Source organism: Plectropomus leopardus, chromosome 4 (genome assembly GCF_008729295.1).
Source record: "Plectropomus leopardus isolate mb chromosome 4, YSFRI_Pleo_2.0, whole genome shotgun sequence".
Classification (NCBI taxonomy): domain Eukaryota; kingdom Metazoa; phylum Chordata; class Actinopteri; order Perciformes; family Serranidae; genus Plectropomus; species Plectropomus leopardus.
In genome coordinates, this window is record NC_056466.1 from 8,329,417 (window position 1) to 8,347,446 (window position 18,030).

The 18,030-nt window shown below is 38.3% G+C and overlaps 3 protein-coding genes across 3 annotated transcripts; 2 read left to right on the forward strand and 1 right to left on the reverse strand.

The window, feature by feature from the left end:
- Positions 1 to 1,108: 1,108 nt before the first annotated feature.
- On the forward strand, positions 1,109 to 3,750 carry tmem187 (transmembrane protein 187). The gene has a single exon (XM_042485127.1). It carries the CDS (start codon positions 1,238 to 1,240, stop codon positions 2,042 to 2,044), a length of 807 nt encoding a protein of 268 aa, XP_042341061.1. The 5' UTR covers positions 1,109 to 1,237; the 3' UTR covers positions 2,045 to 3,750.
- An 829-nt stretch (positions 3,751 to 4,579) lies between these two features.
- Positions 4,580 to 10,774, reverse strand: si:dkey-9i23.8 (red-sensitive opsin). Its single transcript, XM_042484433.1, has 8 exons — positions 10,675 to 10,774; positions 9,549 to 9,693; positions 8,810 to 8,868; positions 7,368 to 7,493; positions 6,429 to 6,567; positions 6,194 to 6,358; positions 4,928 to 5,009; positions 4,580 to 4,789 (listed from the first exon to the last, which is right to left on the reverse strand). The coding sequence occupies exons 1-8, from the start codon at positions 10,772 to 10,774 to the stop codon at positions 4,580 to 4,582; spliced, it is 1,026 nt and encodes a 341-aa protein (XP_042340367.1).
- ndufs8a (NADH:ubiquinone oxidoreductase core subunit S8a) lies at positions 10,705 to 17,684 on the forward strand. Its single transcript, XM_042485330.1, has 8 exons — positions 10,705 to 10,778; positions 12,525 to 12,579; positions 13,219 to 13,284; positions 14,199 to 14,288; positions 15,240 to 15,348; positions 15,523 to 15,586; positions 15,903 to 16,031; positions 16,956 to 17,684. Exons 2-8 carry the CDS (start codon positions 12,537 to 12,539, stop codon positions 17,085 to 17,087), a joined length of 633 nt encoding a protein of 210 aa, XP_042341264.1. The 5' UTR covers positions 10,705 to 10,778; positions 12,525 to 12,536; the 3' UTR covers positions 17,088 to 17,684.
- Positions 17,685 to 18,030: the final 346 nt, after the last annotated feature.

Here is an 18,030-nt window from a genome sequence, read left to right on the forward strand (position 1 = left end):
TTTAATTTTATACTGGTTCATGTTTTTTTATCCCTCCTTCCGTCTGTCTCAGGTTTTCCTCATGCCCTGTGGTCATACCGCAGTATCATTAACTGACATAACCTGTTCTGCCTTATGCACTTTTTTTACTCTCTAGTTTCTCCTCTTTATTGTGGTTATCAGAGAGATACCTTTTATCTTTGTGTGTGTGTGTGTGTAAGGCAAGCAGCAATACATGCATGCATGTGATGAACAAGGAAGGCAAAAACAGACAAAATTCTTGATGAATTTAAATAAATGGGGTCCACGTTTAACAACAGCAAAACTATGGGCATATTTTTGTGTCCAGTAGCATTATTTCCTTTTAAAATAACTAATGAGTTACATTACTTTATGCTATAAAACCTATTTAGTTTGAACACATTTTCAATACATTCAACTAATGTATATTATTTCATGTTTTGGCATTTCAAATCCCCAAAATGTGAGGTGGCGCAACCATCCATATTAAATAAATTCTAAATAAAATACTATGGCATGATCCTATGTTTTAAACCTTTAAAATAACCAAATTTTCGAAACAGCCAGTACCCAGGCCAGTAATCAAGATGGCGATTTGAATTTGAATTTGAAAAGTTCATATTGGCATCTCAGACCCTCAAAATGTAAGATGGTGCAACCGTCTATGCACATGAAAAGAGTAAGAAATCTATTAAAATTTGTATTTTAATGATAATAAATTTAAAATAAAATACTATGGCATGATCCTATGATTTAAACCTTTAAAATAATCTCAGATTTCACAAATATAAATAGTTTCAAAGTTTTTTTCTTGAATTTTTTCCCCCAACAATTTGTATGATCTCAAATGCCAGGGTGGCATAACCATAAACAATAGAAACAACCAACAGGTTTTGCATCATCAAGAGGAACCCAAGTGACCTTTATGGCTTAGTGAAAGAGTTGGTAGATGTATCTCAAATATTGAGAAAACGTTGTTTAGACTTTTTTTTCTATGTATCGTACTACCGAGCCAATGAAGTTCTACAAATGACCTGTGGAGGGCTTCAATATGCGTTTGCTGTGCACAGTCTGCCTCAAACCAATCCAGACCCTTCATTTTCAACCATGTGATTTTGGAACCCGGAATAACAACAACAGCTTCGACTTTTGATCTCAGTCCCTCATCACTTGAAGAAAACCTTCCCAGAGTCACAGCCATCCCACAAACAGCTTTATTGTAGTCTAAGAAGCAGTAATGAAGTCCGCTCTGATTCATGTCTCGGTGTCTCTCGTGCTGTGTGTCGCCTGGGCGAACACTAGTCTGTTCGACGAAGTTTCGGTGGACTTGTCTCCGGATCATTACGCAGAGAAGGTGATCGAATATCTTCCCTGTTTCCTGTCGATGCCCTGTAACTGTCTGGTTAACCTGGCTTATATCTACATGGGGCTGCACTGGCTGTTTTGGCACGGAAACGGTAAAGAAACCCACGAGGGCAGGTATATGAGACAGGTGTTCGCCTTCATGGCTGTGTTTTATGGTCCCGTGCAGTGGACGCGCCTCGCGCTGCTGAGTCGCGCTCCCGCCGTGCTCGACCAGTGGCTCACGTTGCCGATCTTCGCGTGGGTTCCGGTGTGGATCAGCTTCATAGAGCTCGGGCCAGCGAAGTGGCGCGCAACGCACGCGGCAGCGCTCGAACTGGGTTCTATCCTCAGCTACGGGCTCGCGCTGGTGCACGAGCGGGGCTTCGAGGTGGCGCTGGGCTGTCACGTCGCTCTCGCGGTGTACAAGGGACTCCGCGTGCAGCTGGCGCACGGGGACGGCCGCACGCGGGGAGATCTGCTGCTGGCGGTGCTGTGCTGTGCGGGGTTCGTGGTGCTGAAGCTGCTGGATCACTGGCTCGCGCGGTACTGGTTCTTCCAGCGGCTCACTGGACACTTTTGGTCCAAAGTGTGCGACGTGCTGCAATATCACTTCAGCTTCTGTTTCTTGACCGCACTGACACAGAGGACACAGGGGACACAGAGGACACAGCGGGAGAAGACAGCAGCACAGCAGGACTGAGAGACAACCAGACATGAGGAGCCCTGATGAACTTTTAGAGGAGGAAAAGTCGAGAGCTTGACTATAATTTCAAAATTCACAATGCTTTTTCACAATCCAGCGTGGGACTTCTTTGAACAGTTTATTAGAAACCATAACGCCAGAAGAACTGTTGGCATTGCACGTTTCTGCAAACCACTGACACACTACATTATTGTGAAGTGCATACATTAAAAAATTACATTTCTTAAGTGTGGTGAAGTTGTGGTTAGAGGTGGCTAATACTGCCCTAAAATAATATCCTGATATTTTGGGGCATTTTGCAGTTACAATGTTTTTAATTGTGTGAAAAAATATTATATTATTGATTCCAAGAGCAATAACATTAAAACAAAATAAGTTACAGTATTATGTGTCAACATAACAGTTTGCTTGAAAATAATCAGTAAACACTAAACAAAATGTATCACTCAATTCTTCTTCTCTTCACACAACAACAGTAACTGAGAGAGTGACAAATTCTGTATAAAATGTAAATAGTACAACAAAGTGAAATCAGTCACAAAATACACATGCAAACAGTTGTCAAAAAAATGCTACTATCAGAGCAGTTTACATAGAGCAATTAGTCATCAAAAGAGACTGAAAAGTCTGAGGCTATGCATTAAATATTTGGGAAGCCTAAGCCTGAAGACAACACTGATTCCACCTTACTGAGGTTACTCTGAACTCCACCATGAAGCCAGTAGCACTTCCACTTTCAGCCACGCCTTTTGTTGCCGTGGTATGACGTTAACACGTCAAAACATTGCAATTATCACAATATAAATTTTTCATATCATATTAAAAATTATACCGGTATGGCACACTCCTAGGTGTGGGTATGTACAGGCACAAAAAGCACTTTGTTGTGTTATTTTATGGGGGGAAAACCCCAAAGTTTTGTGGCACAAACAGAGCTAAGAAACGCTTAATTGTGCTGCTGAAAACATCTATGTTTTGTAATAAAATACCCAAGTGTGGAGGCACAAATGGAGCTGGGAAATGCTGCAATGTGCCACTAAAAAATCAAGTTCAGTTAAAAAAAAAAACACAGTCTCCACAGTCTGCAGCTCTGCCAGTGTCTCGCTGAGGTGACACACCTTCCACCATCCCCTCCACCGACTGATGACAAAGTCGTCTCATATACTACGTCCTTTTAGAAACGCTGATATGATACCTTCGGTAACTGTGCAAATGCAATGTAAAAGTGGTTTGCAGAAATGAACAACGCAGACATGTTCTTCTGGTGACGGCTGTTGTGGGCTATTACACCACCAACTTCCACTGGGTTGGATTTAATTCTGTCTTGGTGGACAGGGCCAAAACAAATGTATTTTTAGTCTGTCTACATTTATTGTACTATAGTACCCTCAGAGACACTTCTGGTGCCTTGCCATTAAGGCATTTGTACACATTAAATAATAAACTGTGATTTAAAATGTTTTATAATTAAGTGGCTTATTTTCTCGTATTCAAAAATGCGATCTTGTAATGTCATTTTGAAACGACTGTTGTTGCTTTGAAGGAGAAAGAGCATGGTGATAAAACAAAGTACATGCATCTAGTAGACCAACATTTCATCTGTTGCATTTGCTCTGAGTTTGTGTTTTAATTTGTCTGTTTGAAAAAGTGCCTTATGCATAAAAGAGACATTAAATAAGTAAATGTTGCAAATGCCATGTAAATGTTGTCATGTTTCTGTGAATATCATGTAACAAAGCAGGTGAAATGTGTTCTCAGGTTTATAGACCCAACTGATGTGAAAACCTCAAAATTCAATTTTTCTAGACATTTCAAACATGATAAACTTACATGATACAGATGCGACTGTCAGATATCTCAGAAACAAAATATAAACCACCACATGAAAACAAATGATCACATCTATTATTATATTATTATTCGTGCGTAATTAATTGATGATTTGGCATTTGTGGTTTTTGGTCATTTTACATGAGACAGAATGAATGTTGTTCTGTTTTTACAAGGGTGAAAAACAGAGAAGGATTTCATTTTTTCCTGGCAGTGTGGTGAATGTTTTGAAACTGCAATTTGACCTTCACATTTGGAAGCAGAATTAAACACTGACTGAACAAAATAGTAAGAAAGATATCACAAAAGTTATTATATAACTGCCTCAGATAAATGCAGCTGTCTGTGGGACGTGCCAATATATCCAGGAATAACAACCCAATTGCCCGAGAAAAAGTAAAAAGAAAAATACTTGGCATTGTATGTTTTTGCAAACATCGCCACAAAACAACCACATTTATTTCCTAAAAAGTAGCTGGAAGCAGCAATGACACTAAATCAAAACTGGTTCTGTTGTATGTTGCTCTTGAACGTCTCGCCTAATTGCAAAGGCATCTGCCATGCCCTCCTGGTACCAAAGTCAGCTCATATACTACATCACCATAGAAACATTGATGTATGAAACGTGCAAATGTAACATATTCATGGATTGCAGTAACGTACAAAAATGACATAAACACAAATGTGGAGCCCCTCACACATTTACACGTCATGTTTAGTGACAGACGTGAGGACAGGCTCTGATGATGTTTTCCTATTGGTCCACAGCAAGGCCAATCCGGCCTCCCGGAAGTCCTGATGGGAGCAATAAATAAGAGCGTTCAGACCACAGTCCAGATATGACATCACTGATGACAGTGTCCTCAACCAATCAGGCGCTGGTGACAGGTCCATCCTGCCCAACAGGAGCAACTGACGGAGAGGTAAAAAAAAAGGAAACAGAGACAATCCGTGAGTGGACATGAATGTGGATTTTACATCTGTGTGCAGATGCAACGTAGCTCATGTGTTGTTTCATGTATGTTCCTAGTGAGTGAATGCATATTTCACCTCAGACACAACAAAGGGAGTGTAGCAGAGGATGTAGGAGGCCACCAGCAGAGGAGTGACTGCAGACAGATCTTCATCATCACTGAGACAAAAAGGAAACAAGATGGAGAGAGGAGCAAGAAACATGCGATTTGTTTAATTATTTACTGAATTCTTTATTTAACTTCTCGTTTCTCAGCCTGCTATGAAACTATGAAAACTCCATCCATTTGCTTAGGTATGTTGCTGCTGATGGCATCATACAATTCCTGCAGAGGATTTTTAAAATTTGCATCAGATTCTTGTGTCCTGTCGGCTCTGAACAAGGTCTGCCCATCTAGTGCAATAGTGTGACTTGGGATATTAGGGGTTAACCATGTCTCTGTGAAGATGTGCGCGGTGCATTCTCGGATTTCCTGTTTTTTTCCTGTCACATTTCATCCACTTTATTCTCCTGCGACCGGATATCAGCCTTTTTATGTTTTCATGTCTGCTACCATAGTTCTCCTACACCAGGGCTGCTCAAAGTTTTGATGACAGCCAATTTAGGGACTAAACATCAGTGGCACCCCTTGGGATGGGCTTTTTTTTCCAAAAGACAAACATTAAGCTTTATTTTGAAGGAGCACATTGATTGTAAGGAACAAAATATTTACTGGGAACAAGCCGTCATAAGTTCAAAGAAGACTCGTGGAAACACATAGAACCCATTTTCATTGATATATCTTGAGGTGAGATCATAGGATCCCTTTGAAAATGGCCATGCCACTTGTTCCCTCACCCAAATTTAGCCTTTGGCATGTTATTTTAGGTCCCTTCCCAACAACATATGCCAATATGGTTGGTAAAAATAGTAGTAGTTTCAAAAATGAGTGTGCCACAGTCTCTTAGTGGCAGTAATATTGAGTAATAGTACCAGCCATTTCATCAGGGCGCCCCGTGGTTGGCACAGAACTTTCAGTTAACTTTGTCTACAGCGTGCCAGAAAATAGTCCAAGGGTCATGTTTTCAGACAGCGTGTTTTATCCAACCAACTTCCAAAAACCATTTGTCATCATATATGATAAGGAGAAGTACCAAAACCTCACATTTGCAAAGCTGAAACCAGCATTTGGCATTTTTGCTTGAGAAATTACTTAAATGGTTAATCCTGACAAATGGACTCAGCTGTAAGTCTGCTCTGTGTACATGCTGGTCAGAGAGGATATTTTTCTTTCTTAAACGACTTGAAAAAAAACTTAAAAATCCAACTTGTTTTGTATCACTTGAGATGACTTTTTCTTTTACCTGTTGCAGCTCGAGCGACAGCCGATGGCACTCAGCAGAGAGCAGAGGAGGATGAGGAGGAAGGGGAGGAAGATGCAGACGGAGAAAGCACAGAGGATGTAGACCAGCATGTCGGAGTAGCTGTTCTCCCAGAAGACGGCACACAGCATCTCTGCAGGGTCGTACCTGGAGGAGAGAGATGATGACATGAAAACAGCATGAAGCACTGACTGAAAACATTAAGTTAACTTCATACCTGATCCAGTTGTAGACGACAGGGACGCTCCCAAACACCACCCCCGTCACCCAAGAAGTCAAGCAGGCTGTCACCATGACAACAAAGAGAGGACTTCTTGTGGAGGCCTTTCCGATCAGCCGCTGCACGCAGAGGACAGCTGTAAAGGAAAAAAGAAACCCTCAAACTGACTGCATCAAAGGACTTACAGGACTGTTTCCTCCTATAAAGGTACGAATACAGGACTATAGCTGTGTTTGGGTGAAGCCACATTTCGCTGAAACAATAAGTCCGCTGTCAAGATGCAACATATTATTGTGGATTCAAAGTCTTAAATAACCTAATACCTTCAATAATAACACAAATTACACATATTCTACACAGAGAATGACTGAATGGAAATCACTGTTTCATTGTCCATCTTACAAAATACAGCAGAAGGACTTAAGAAAGTCAAACTATCACTTTAAGAACAGACTTTCTGCTCAGCCTGTCTCATTCTTTATAAAATTGCATATTAAAGTGAGTTAGCATCTCATTTGGGAAATCAATTAATCTGGCTACGACCAGAACGTGAAGAAAAGCAGAAATGCCAGTTTGCTAATTCTATACATCTCAAAGGACAATTAATACATTTTATCTAATAAAAATTTAAAACAACCTCAAAGAAACACAGCCAGTATTTTACAAATATTCAAATGCTTAACTGTATTTTGGGTAAAATCACCAGTGCACTGTACAAACGTATCTGTAATCCAAACAGTCTTTTTTATAGTCCTTATTTTGACCGATTAAGTCATATAACAAATAATTAAACATAGATTTTGTTCAATAAATCTTAGATTATCCGTGAAGTCAGAATGAACATAAGCCTTCATGTAAGAATATCACTGTGGGTTTCCACTATACGGAGAATCTCTGTCGTGATGACGTGGTTTCTGTTGGTGTGTTCAGTCGTACCTACGCTCCCTATAGACGAGGTGATGAAGGCAAACTTAAGCAGGCTGACGACCTCACACCACGGTGACCTCTGACCTCCTGTCAGCATGGCGAGCAGGGAGCCGGAGATGATGAGGAGGGAGCAGCCTGCACAACACAAAGTTCATTATCCGAAATGATGACACCCTGCACTGAGATTACATGATAAACACAGTGATTTATGTGATACAAAACTATAATCAAATATTATTATGAGGTGAGTTCAGAGATGGTGGGATACACCAGGAAAGAAAATCACAACCAGGAATTTTGGAGAGGAAGACAAAGTCGGAGAAGGAGGAGAAAGAAAAATGAGAAATGAGAAATACAGGAGGATCCGTCAGCATAACTACACCAGTCATAACTTTTGCAAACTTCCCAAATTAAAGAAATCTTTAAAATTCTGTTTGGCATTGTGGAGTGCGATTAGTCAGAGTGGGCATTAGCATCTTAATTCTGCATCGCCTTCATCGTCACTGAGACAAGAGCTTGAATTAACAACCTTAGACACCAAAGGCGACTCACAATCTCGTTAAGCTACCTGCCAACTGATAAACCAAAGATTTGTGTCACACTGACTTTGATAATCACTGAAGTAAAGGCAGATTTCAAACTAGTTTCAGAAATTCCGTTAAGATAAAATTTGAGAGTTTCTGTACTTCATCTGGACAACATGTAATTGTAAATTGTAAAATATACATTTATTTATATATATAAATATATATTTTACAATGTATTGCTTTGTTTTTTTTTTTTTACTTTCTCACATCAAGTCATCTCCCCTGAAACTCAAAACTGCCAATGCCATGTCTGTTTTAACCCTTTGAAACCAGAGCATTTTGGCTTGATTTCTTTCAAAAACACAAGGAGAGGGCAACGAGCAACTTAACAATATATTGACATAATTCCATATATTGTAAAAATTCTGTTTTTGAGATACAATTCTGAAATTTACCACACCACTTCTGCAATGACATTAAGATTTTGTCTTTTTCATGAACAATTGAGATTTTTCCAGGGATAATTTGCAGTAGCTTTTTACACAGAATATATTTTGATGCACTGTGAGCTCAGTTTTTGATATTACAACATTTGGCTGGGTAGTTTGTGGAGGGCAGTCTGTGTGTGTAGGAAGAGACAGATTTAATTAGCTCTGCAATTTTTGAGAAAAACAGAGTGATGGGCTTCATAATTTCTGATTAATTTTGGGGCTACAGTTTGATTAAAGTTTTAAACTTTAGACTGTTGCTGTAGTGCCGTTATAACTGTTAGTGCCAAATCTGAGGAAGTTTGGCATGGGACTGGACTGGAAAAATTCGGTTTAATTGTTTGGACAATTTCATGGTAGGAAAAAGAGGAAGAAGGGGGAAGGGCCGAGCCCTTAGCATGTAACGCAAAAACATTTATTCAAGTGTAAATTGTACCTAAATCTGACAAGGTGAGACAGAGGAAAGGAAGCCAGTAACGACAGCTGAAGTGACTCCTGTGCTGAAAATGAAAAACAGAAGAAAAGAATTGAACATATGTTTAGATCACACAAAAATGAGTGAGTAATTTTAACCAGGGTGCATTATGGTCTTCAGTACTTACAGACACAAGTACATGTTATATGAATGAATGAATGACTTTAAAATATATTTATAAGCAAACAAACAAACAAAACAAAAGTACTGTGTCTGAAAAGGAATAGGCAGAAGTAAAACTTATACATCCCTACCCTGTGTTTACTTTTTTCTTTTAACTCATATATTATTTCAACAAATTCCCAAATTTATTTACAACTCATGTGCAAACAACAATACCCAGTTTACTTACCACTAAATTAAATAAATAAATAACGACCACAGGTTTGTTTACAATTCAAATATTCCTGTGTTACAAACTAAATATAAACACCCCAACACAACCTTTTCTCCGCCATATACCTACCAAAGAATATATTTTTTTGTTTAGTTTTTAAAAAAAAATTATTTATGTTTGCGTTTTGTTTCAACCCATCACCCAACCCATTCTACACAGTCCCCTCAGGTCCAAACCGTACACTGAAATGCACAAAGACTTTTTAGCTGTTCGAACTGTAATTTGTTTTTTAAAACTGAATTCTCCTCTTAAATTATAACCCCCCCCCCCAAAAAAATACCAGTTTAAAAACAATCATAACACCTTACCATGACTTTGACCAGCAAAACAAAGCAGTTTCCCACAACTCCCATAACCATCTCCAGTCCGAGCACAGCCACCAGCAGCCACCTCTCTGCGTCCCGCCACGCACGTTCAGTGAACACCGTGGCATTAAACCACTCACTCACTGGAACATAATGTACAGAGCATGGCGCAGTTTATTATCAAGTAAAGAACTCGGAGCTGGATCACTGACTGCGGTTTAATACCAACTTGTTCTTAACTTAATTGTTTATCTTTTGCACGTTAAAAAAAGTATTTTTTTATTTGATAGGAAAAAGGCTACACTTACTTTTACGGTGAACAGTCGGTCTGCAGCCTTCAGCAGTGTTTCTATGTGTTTGCAGAGAGCTCAGTGTCATCAAAATCATTTTCAATTAAAATTCACATGCTCCATTTAACTCTGCTTGTACGGCTCTGACGCACATTGTGTGTGTGCCTGTAATTCAGCCTCTACTACAATTATCATTATCCTGTAGGTGTTGATAACTATAAAAAAAAAAATATAAGCTGCTATTAGAAATCACAAGCAAATACAGGTCTCCCAGAGATCTTCAAAAAGTCATAATAAGCATTGAACTGATTAATCTTAAAGAAGGCCTTAATTGCTATTAAAATGTCTTAATAATAATCTTTCAAAAGCTTTAAAAATGCTGACACTAGAAATGGGATTTTATTATAATCATTTTCTGACATTATAATGTTTTTTATCATCATCATTATTATTATTATTATTATTATTATTATTATTATTATTATTATTATTATTATTATTATTATTATTATTATTATTATTATTATTATTATTGTGTATGCTTTCAGCAGCCACACTACTTTTATCCATTTTTTATCTATTGTAATACTTCATCTTTTTTTTTGATTGACTACTAATTCTGCATACTTTCAGCTACAGAAACCATTCAAATGTCAAAATGTTATGTTCCTCAAGTACATTTATGCCTCTCATTTTTTTATGTTATCCCTCAAAGTATTAAACATTTCTTTTTTTTTTTTTTTAACCTTTTCAGTTAACATGAACTTTTTCCTTTGACACTTTTCCAGTCCAAACTTGTTTTCATAAAAATAAATGAAGGAGTTTATTCTGTGCCGGTGTCTATGACGCCATCACGTCGGGTAACTTCCTGTGCACGCAAGGTCCGTTCCGCAAATCGTCCGCTGTTCTGGTTAAGAAGGCCAAATAGCGACATTTCGGTGAGTTTAAAACCATTTTAACTAATAAAATCTAATTTATTAGAAAGTCAGTTTGCGTCACTTTAAACAGTCAATGTATCATTATCTATATCTTTTGCTGAAACGATCAAAATGACTCTTAATTCACCTCACGCGACCTTTGTGCAAAAGTCCTTGACAGCATGTAATGTAACCTGGCTGCTAATCAGTGCTATATTAGCTCAGCGACGAGCCTTTACTTTTCACCATTCAATGCAAACTTAACTACTTTTTCTTGTGCAAAAACCAGTTATGATGTGCCGCGAAGTCAAGTGGTTACAAGTGTATTTTGTGTGTGCTTTGCAAGCTAATGTTGGCTAACGCTAGCTAAACAATGTCACGCTGCTGGAGGAAGTCAACGTTAAGGGTTAGCGCTACATCAGGGTTAGTTTAGGTCAATAATTCACATTTAACGTGAAAACTTTACATTTAAGGCACCGTGCTGTACCTCAGTATGTGACTTTTTAACAAAGAGTGATACACGGCTAACGTTAGCAGGTGAGAAACTGCGACATCACATCAACTGCAGAGCAGGTGATTCAGTGATCGTTGTTTTGCGGCTTTAAAGTCAAAATTTAACATTACAGTAATGTTGAAAGTTCACAGCAAGGCGCATAATAAAGTCTTAAACGTCGCACAGAGACTTTTTAGTATTTTCTAAAATAAACCTTGCATTATTTACAATATGGCACATAGGTGGGAGCTGTTTACTTTAAGTCAGTTTTTGCTTCAGATGTATACACGATTTTTACAAGCATATGTATAGTAAGCATAATAAGCATGTTATACATAGTTTAATTTTTAAAAAATGACATATTGGTGTGGAAGTGCACCAAAAAGCACATATTTACATCTTTTTATTCTGTATTTATACTTATTTTATACTTTTATTTCTACTTTCTACAGTTCTCTAATCATTATATCAGAAATAATCACCTCTCATTAGGGGTTGACAGATTATTGGTGTGGGTGATATTTGCCATTTTGCAGATTCTCTATCTGTTTTTTATTTTGATGATAGCTGATAAGATTAATTAAAAAGTGCAAAGAAAGTGTCAACATGGGGAAAAGTTTTACTTTGCCTCAGGGAGATGTTTTTATTTGTTCATTTTTAATTAATTTTGCACTTGACTTAATAAAAAAATGTTGCAGGGGAACTTTCTGTGTATGATGCTGAAAGTTTCAGTTTTGATTAAACATTTGCTAAAGGTTTTTCAACAAAGTTTTGTGTTGGAGTTTGTTATATTTCAAATTCTAAATATCGACTGAAAGATTTTCATTTTTTTCGTAAATGCATATTGATTGCAGATACTGGTTTTTGGTCTCATTAACTACTAATAATCAGTACAGGTATCGGTCCTGGAAAAACAATATTGATCGACCCCTAATTCCTTCATACTTTAAGTTTGTGCTTGTTTGTTTTAATGTGTGCATTCCTTCAACTGTAATTGTATTAATAGTTGTATTACTTTTATTTAGTACCTGTCTGCTTTTTATACTTTTCTATTGTATTATTTGCATACTTGCATGGTTACGTGGGTGGTGTTGGAGAAACGGCATTTCAATCCTGTCTTTGTCCTGTATATATGGCAGAACAGACAATAAAGTTGACCTTAACCTTGAATTTGATTTTCCCCCGGGGATCAATTAAGTGTTTCTGATTCTGATCATGTTTGATGCAGTCACTATTTTTAAACTATTTCTCATTGTTATTGTGTCTGGTTTCAGCTCTGAGACGTGATGGCTGCCACATTGCGTTTACTTTACTCCGTGTCAAGGCCAGGTAAGATTTCTCATTCACAGGAACAGAAACAGATGCCCTTGAACAGATACGAGTAATTTGAGTGCAACTGGCATGATAGCAGGTTATCCATTAGTAACACACAAATATAATTTAGAAATGACAACAAAAGTTTCAAAATCTTGAATCACATGGGTTTAGATGTGTGTGGTGTGCCAGATTAGAAGAAGAGTTCTGGCTCAGCAGATGGCCACATATAAGAAGTAGTGTCTTAATAACAAGGTTCCCACAGTCATGGAAAACCTTGATAAGTCATGGAATTTCCCAGTCATATTCTCCAGGCCTGGAAAAGTCATGGAATTAGTAGAAGTCATTGAAAGTTTTGAGAAAGTCATGGAATTATGTTTTGTGTGATAAAATTGTTACAGTAACCTTGCACGGATAACCATCATGCAATGTAATATTATGGCAAATTTAGTTTCTGATTAAATACATTTTATTATTATTATTATAATTATGGGTCTTAAAAAGTCATTAAAAAGTTTTCAAATTTTGTCCATGAAAATGTATGGGAACCTTTCTAATAACACATCAGGTACCTTTGTAGTATCCTCTGGTGTTATTGTCAGTGGGATGTATCCTAATTATATTGCATGTTTTAAAATATGTCTTTCCTTTCAGGCACTTTTGCTGCCAGCCAGAATCTTGTGAGGTCCTTCAGTGTGTCTGCACAAAGGGAAGGATTCAGTAAGTACCACTTTGACACAAACAAAACTCAGAAACTGCTCCTGCTGGATCCTGGCTTTGACATAAATACTGACTGAATACTGACATAAATACTGACTGAATACTGACATAAATACTGACTGAATACTGACACTGCAATAACCTGACGTGTAATGAAAAGCAGTCGTAATCACACAGTTGTGCTGCTGTGACACAAATGTTTTGGCCTGACTTCTTGCTCACCTGGTGGAGTTTGTGCCACACAGGCCGAGTCCTTCGCAGTGGCCTCGGTTTGATTCCAACTTGTGGCCCTTTGCTGCATGTCGTCCTTCCTCTCTCTCCTCCCACCTTTCCCGCCTACCTAGTCCTGTCCTATCAATAACGGCAAAAATGCCCAAAATAATAAAACCTGTCAGATTCTGAAAAGCTTTGCCTACGTGAGCTATGCTTTAAATAAAACCTGAAAAACAGGCTATAAACAAACATTATCACAATGCTTTCAGAAACATCCTGTCCAGGAAAGTCTCAGAGGGCAGATGTATCCTTAGAATAAGTCATAAAAGCCGATCACGTTCTGTGAGTGTGCGGTGACACCACTGTGTTTATTACTTGTTGTGTGAATATGTCTAAAGACCTAATTATACTCCATGTAACCACATGAAGAAAGTGTTACGCATATGACCCAATTATAAGAGAGGCTGCTGAGACCACATGTTAAAAACAAAGCATGAAAAAATACTCTATCGGACTGTTGTTAAAAAAGATGTATGAGTGGGAAACAGGAATGACTTGATACGTGGTCTCGTGTGATATACACACATGAAAGTTGACATTTCACACATAAATGGTCATCTGTATAATCCCATCCCAGTATGAAGACACACACCATCATCAGCAGCAGCTCTCATATTATCTGGTTGTGTTTGTGTGTGCAGAGTACGTGAACGCCCAGGAGATCCAAGATGACATGAAGTCGATCACAGACCGAGCCGCGCAGACGCTGCTGTGGACGGAGCTCTTCAGAGGTCAGCTGAAAGGCACACAGAAAATAAATAAATATAGTTCATGTTACAGTTGTGAAATTAGTGAATCTTGCCTTCATTTTCCTTTTTACTAGTAGTCACAAAAAATAACTGCAGCAGCGTAGAGAAAAGGGATGCATTTATGTCCGTTTTTCGTGCTCAGTGCCACTAAAACAGTTCAACATGTGGATGCTGAAATATTTTATATAGTCTTTGTCTTTCCTTACTAAGTTTCTTTTGGAATCATTTCAAGATTATCACAATCAGGTTTTTTCATGGCTCCTTAAAACACTTTAAAAGGCATTCAATTCTGTAAAAAAAGGCCTTAATTTGTATTGAAATGTCTTCTCTCTTTTGGATGTAACATTGTAAAATCTCAAAATAATTGGAAATATGTGTTTTTTTAAAAGTAATTTACAAAATTTAATGTCACACATATTAGGACAGAAGAACCAGCAACACTCATGCATTTACAACATTCAGTCAAATCAAAAATGACCAAGTGTTTTTCATGGAATTGATACTTTTTATCATATAATTGTATTGTCTTCCACATGTTCCATTATAAAATTTTAAATCACCTACATTTTTAACTTGAATAAAAAAAATAATGTTCACGTTTATTTTTCGTCACTTTTGGTTGTTGTAAAATGGGTTTTAAATTAAATTCTGAGTGCCATTAAAAAAAATTAAAATGTTTTAAAATTAACTTGCCTTAAGCTGTAGAAATCCTGATCACAATGTATTTTATAGTCACATGTTCATATTTAAAAATCGCTTGTGGGGAAGCTTTTGCAGCGTGCACACAGTGAATGGTACCAGATCGATTTCCAGCACTGAAGGTGGTTTGGCCGCCGTTTTTAATGAAAAATATTCTTTATCTATGTGATCTGTTTTTGTCAGTTTTGAATGTTTTTTCTCATTTAAACATCAGTGGTTGTGTTGTGATAACAGGTCTGGGCATGACAATGAGCTACTTGTTAAGAGAGCCCGCCACCATCAATTACCCGTTTGAGAAGGGACCGCTGTCGCCTCGCTTCAGAGGAGAACACGCACTCCGCAGGTGAGGATGACTGCTCGCTGCCTGAAAACAAACATCTGGAATAAACTGAGTGAAGGTTGTAATTGTATCAGATAATAGTGAAGACTGTATAACATGGAAGAAAGAGGCTCCTTGGTGCAGCAGCAGCACTCTGGATCAAATCTCAACAGAGTCTTTGTGATGATGTCACACCAGGTATCCTTCAGGAGAGGAGCGCTGCATCGCCTGCAAGCTGTGTGAAGCGATCTGCCCTGCACAGGTACACACACACACACACACACACACACACACACACACACACACACACACACACACACACACACACACACAGAACACAGAGCACACTAGATGTAGCATCATTTTTGCCTTTTAACATGAACTTGACAAAACTACTTACACGCTCTGTATGTTTAAACCTTAAATATTTCCTGTGAATAACACATGAAATGTATCATTAAATAAATGTTTTATGTCAGTTGTGAATAAATATGCATAATATGCATTTTTTTTTCAATCTTGATAGCAGATCAGAGAAAATAGTGAGTTAGAGTCTCAAACACTGTTTTTGTTTACAGGCCATCACCATCGAAGCAGAGACTCGTGCTGACGGCAGCAGGAGGACGACTCGCTACGACATCGACATGACCAAATGCATCTACTGCGGCTTCTGTCAGGAAGCGTGTCCCGTGGACGCCATCGTAGAGGTGTGTGTATGATCTCGATGATGCGTAACATGCAGGTCCTCAGTATGTTAAGACATACAGTGAAATCAGTTTTTGATGTAATATGTCACATGATTGTTGCTTAAGTACTTTTAACAACCTCAATTTTTCAGCTGGCTTTGTTTTAACATGGTCATGATTTTATACAACCGAATGCATTACCAGTGGTTGCCTAGCACATCACTTACTGCAGTGTGTTGCAAAATAAAAATAAAAAAATCACACAAATTGCACCATTATGGCTCACAAGAGTTACCACGCTGTAGGGTTTCGAATGAAAAGTGAGCATTTTAAAAAGTAAAGCACAGGCTATGGTGTGTAAATTGTAATATAGGTGTTATTAAATATGGCCCACATGTTCAGTAAAGTAGAAGTTAGATATTTGATGTGTCCTATTCTGGAGTGAACACGCTATAAACAAGCAATCATTTAAAGAAAAAGGTTTCTGCTGCAACATTAGATAGGAAAACTGCAGATGGTTTGTTGGAAAAATACTTGAGGAAAATATTAATAATAATAAACTTTATTCATAGAGCATATTTTATTGAAGGAATGCAGCTCGAAGTGCTTCATGATAAGAAATGCAACACAAAAAACAAGATTAGACAATCAAAAGACAGCCAGTGATAAACAGATGATCCGCTCCGCATCATGAGGGAGCCAGCACATAACCATCGCGTCATGTGACCTATAAACGCCAAAAAAAGTGTTTCCATTGCACTTTTGCAAAATGTGACTTTTTCAAATTGCCTGAAATACAACCTCATGTGAGCACAACATCTTTGGGATAAACAGGATTTTTTCCCCCATTAGGTATATTTTATATTCACAATATCAGTTTGTGCAGTTTAACCTCTGATCTGTGTCTCTTCTCTCTGCGTCCTCTCTCTGTCCTTCTCTTGTCAGGGTCCTAACTTTGAGTTTTCCACTGAGACCCATGAAGAGCTGCTTTACAACAAGGAGAAGCTCCTCAACAACGGAGACAAGTGGGAGGCTGAGATAGCTGCCAACATAAAAGCTGATTACCTCTATCGATAGATCCCGCCCCCCAAAACACACACACACACACACAGTGTACAGTTAGCACATACCAGAATAACCTCTCTGACACACACACACACATACGTCCAACTGTACATACTGTAAGAAGACAGACTCAGCTGTGGAGGAGATTCACGGTTGGATTTAGGTCTGCAGATGCATCTTTTAATCAAACCAAACATCAACACATTTCCTCTGGTGTCAGTGTCATCCCCTCTGGTGTGATGAATATACTTTAATATGTTTTTTTCTGATTTATGCCATGTAATTGTTTGGATTCCATATTTATTGTAGAGCGATGAATACTACACTGGTTGTCTGTTTGATGATGAGTGTGCAACAGTTCAGCTGCCTCAGTTTGGTCCAGTCTGTGTTCATCCACGCGGCCGAGTCCGCAAAGTCCCACCGGACGCAGACGCGCACAGACGGAGTCATGCTGTGGCAGTTGCAGTGCTGCACATCGACGGCAGATTGCAGATGCTCCACACCACTATACATGGATTATTTTTATTATCTTGGATGTCGGTGCAGAGTTTTATGGTCTTTGTGCATTTTCCACCCTGACTCAAGAAATAAAATTCTGGGAGAAATAAACATGTTGAGCGTGAAAGTTTCATCTTGACTTGGTAAAAAAGAAATTACAACAGTAAATCACATCTCAGTGTGACCAGATTGAACACACTGAGTGAGGACTGCGACCCCTCTGTGAAATTTCATTAAAGCTCTTGAAAAAGCTAGTAACTGGACCTTTAGTTAAGAGGGATAATAACGCATTCAGAGTTTGGTTTCAGGTTCCAACTTCTAGCTTAAAGGGTACGATTATGGAGGAAGTCTACCCATATGTAACTCAGCTGCGTCCATTAAATGTTACTTAAATTAATCTGTGTGTTGTCTGCTCACAGCGGCTGAACATAAGTCCTACTCGCTTGCAAATCATATT

Bases quoted from the DNA above. Each gene is read 5' to 3' on its own strand.
- ndufs8a (XM_042485330.1), top strand. From the start codon at position 12,537: ATGGCTGCCACATTGCGTTTACTTTACTCCGTGTCAAGGCCAG. The intron at 14,289-15,239 runs GTCAGCTGAAAG...TTGTGATAACAG, and splicing joins GTGGACGGAGCTCTTCAGAG to GTCTGGGCATGACAATGAGC. The intron at 16,032-16,955 runs GTGTGTGTATGA...TTCTCTTGTCAG, and splicing joins CCGTGGACGCCATCGTAGAG to GGTCCTAACTTTGAGTTTTC.
- tmem187 (XM_042485127.1), top strand. From the start codon at position 1,238: ATGAAGTCCGCTCTGATTCATGTCTCGGTGTCTCTCGTGCTGTGTGTC.
- si:dkey-9i23.8 (XM_042484433.1), bottom strand. From the start codon at position 10,774: ATGTCGCTATTTGGCCTTCTTAACCAGAACAGCGGACGATTTGCGGAA. The intron at 6,359-6,428 runs GTATGAAGTTAA...TCTCTCCTCCAG, and splicing joins GTCGTCTACAACTGGATCAG to GTACGACCCTGCAGAGATGC. The intron at 5,010-6,193 runs GTAAAAGAAAAA...TTTTTGTCTCAG, and splicing joins TGTCGCTCGAGCTGCAACAG to TGATGATGAAGATCTGTCTG.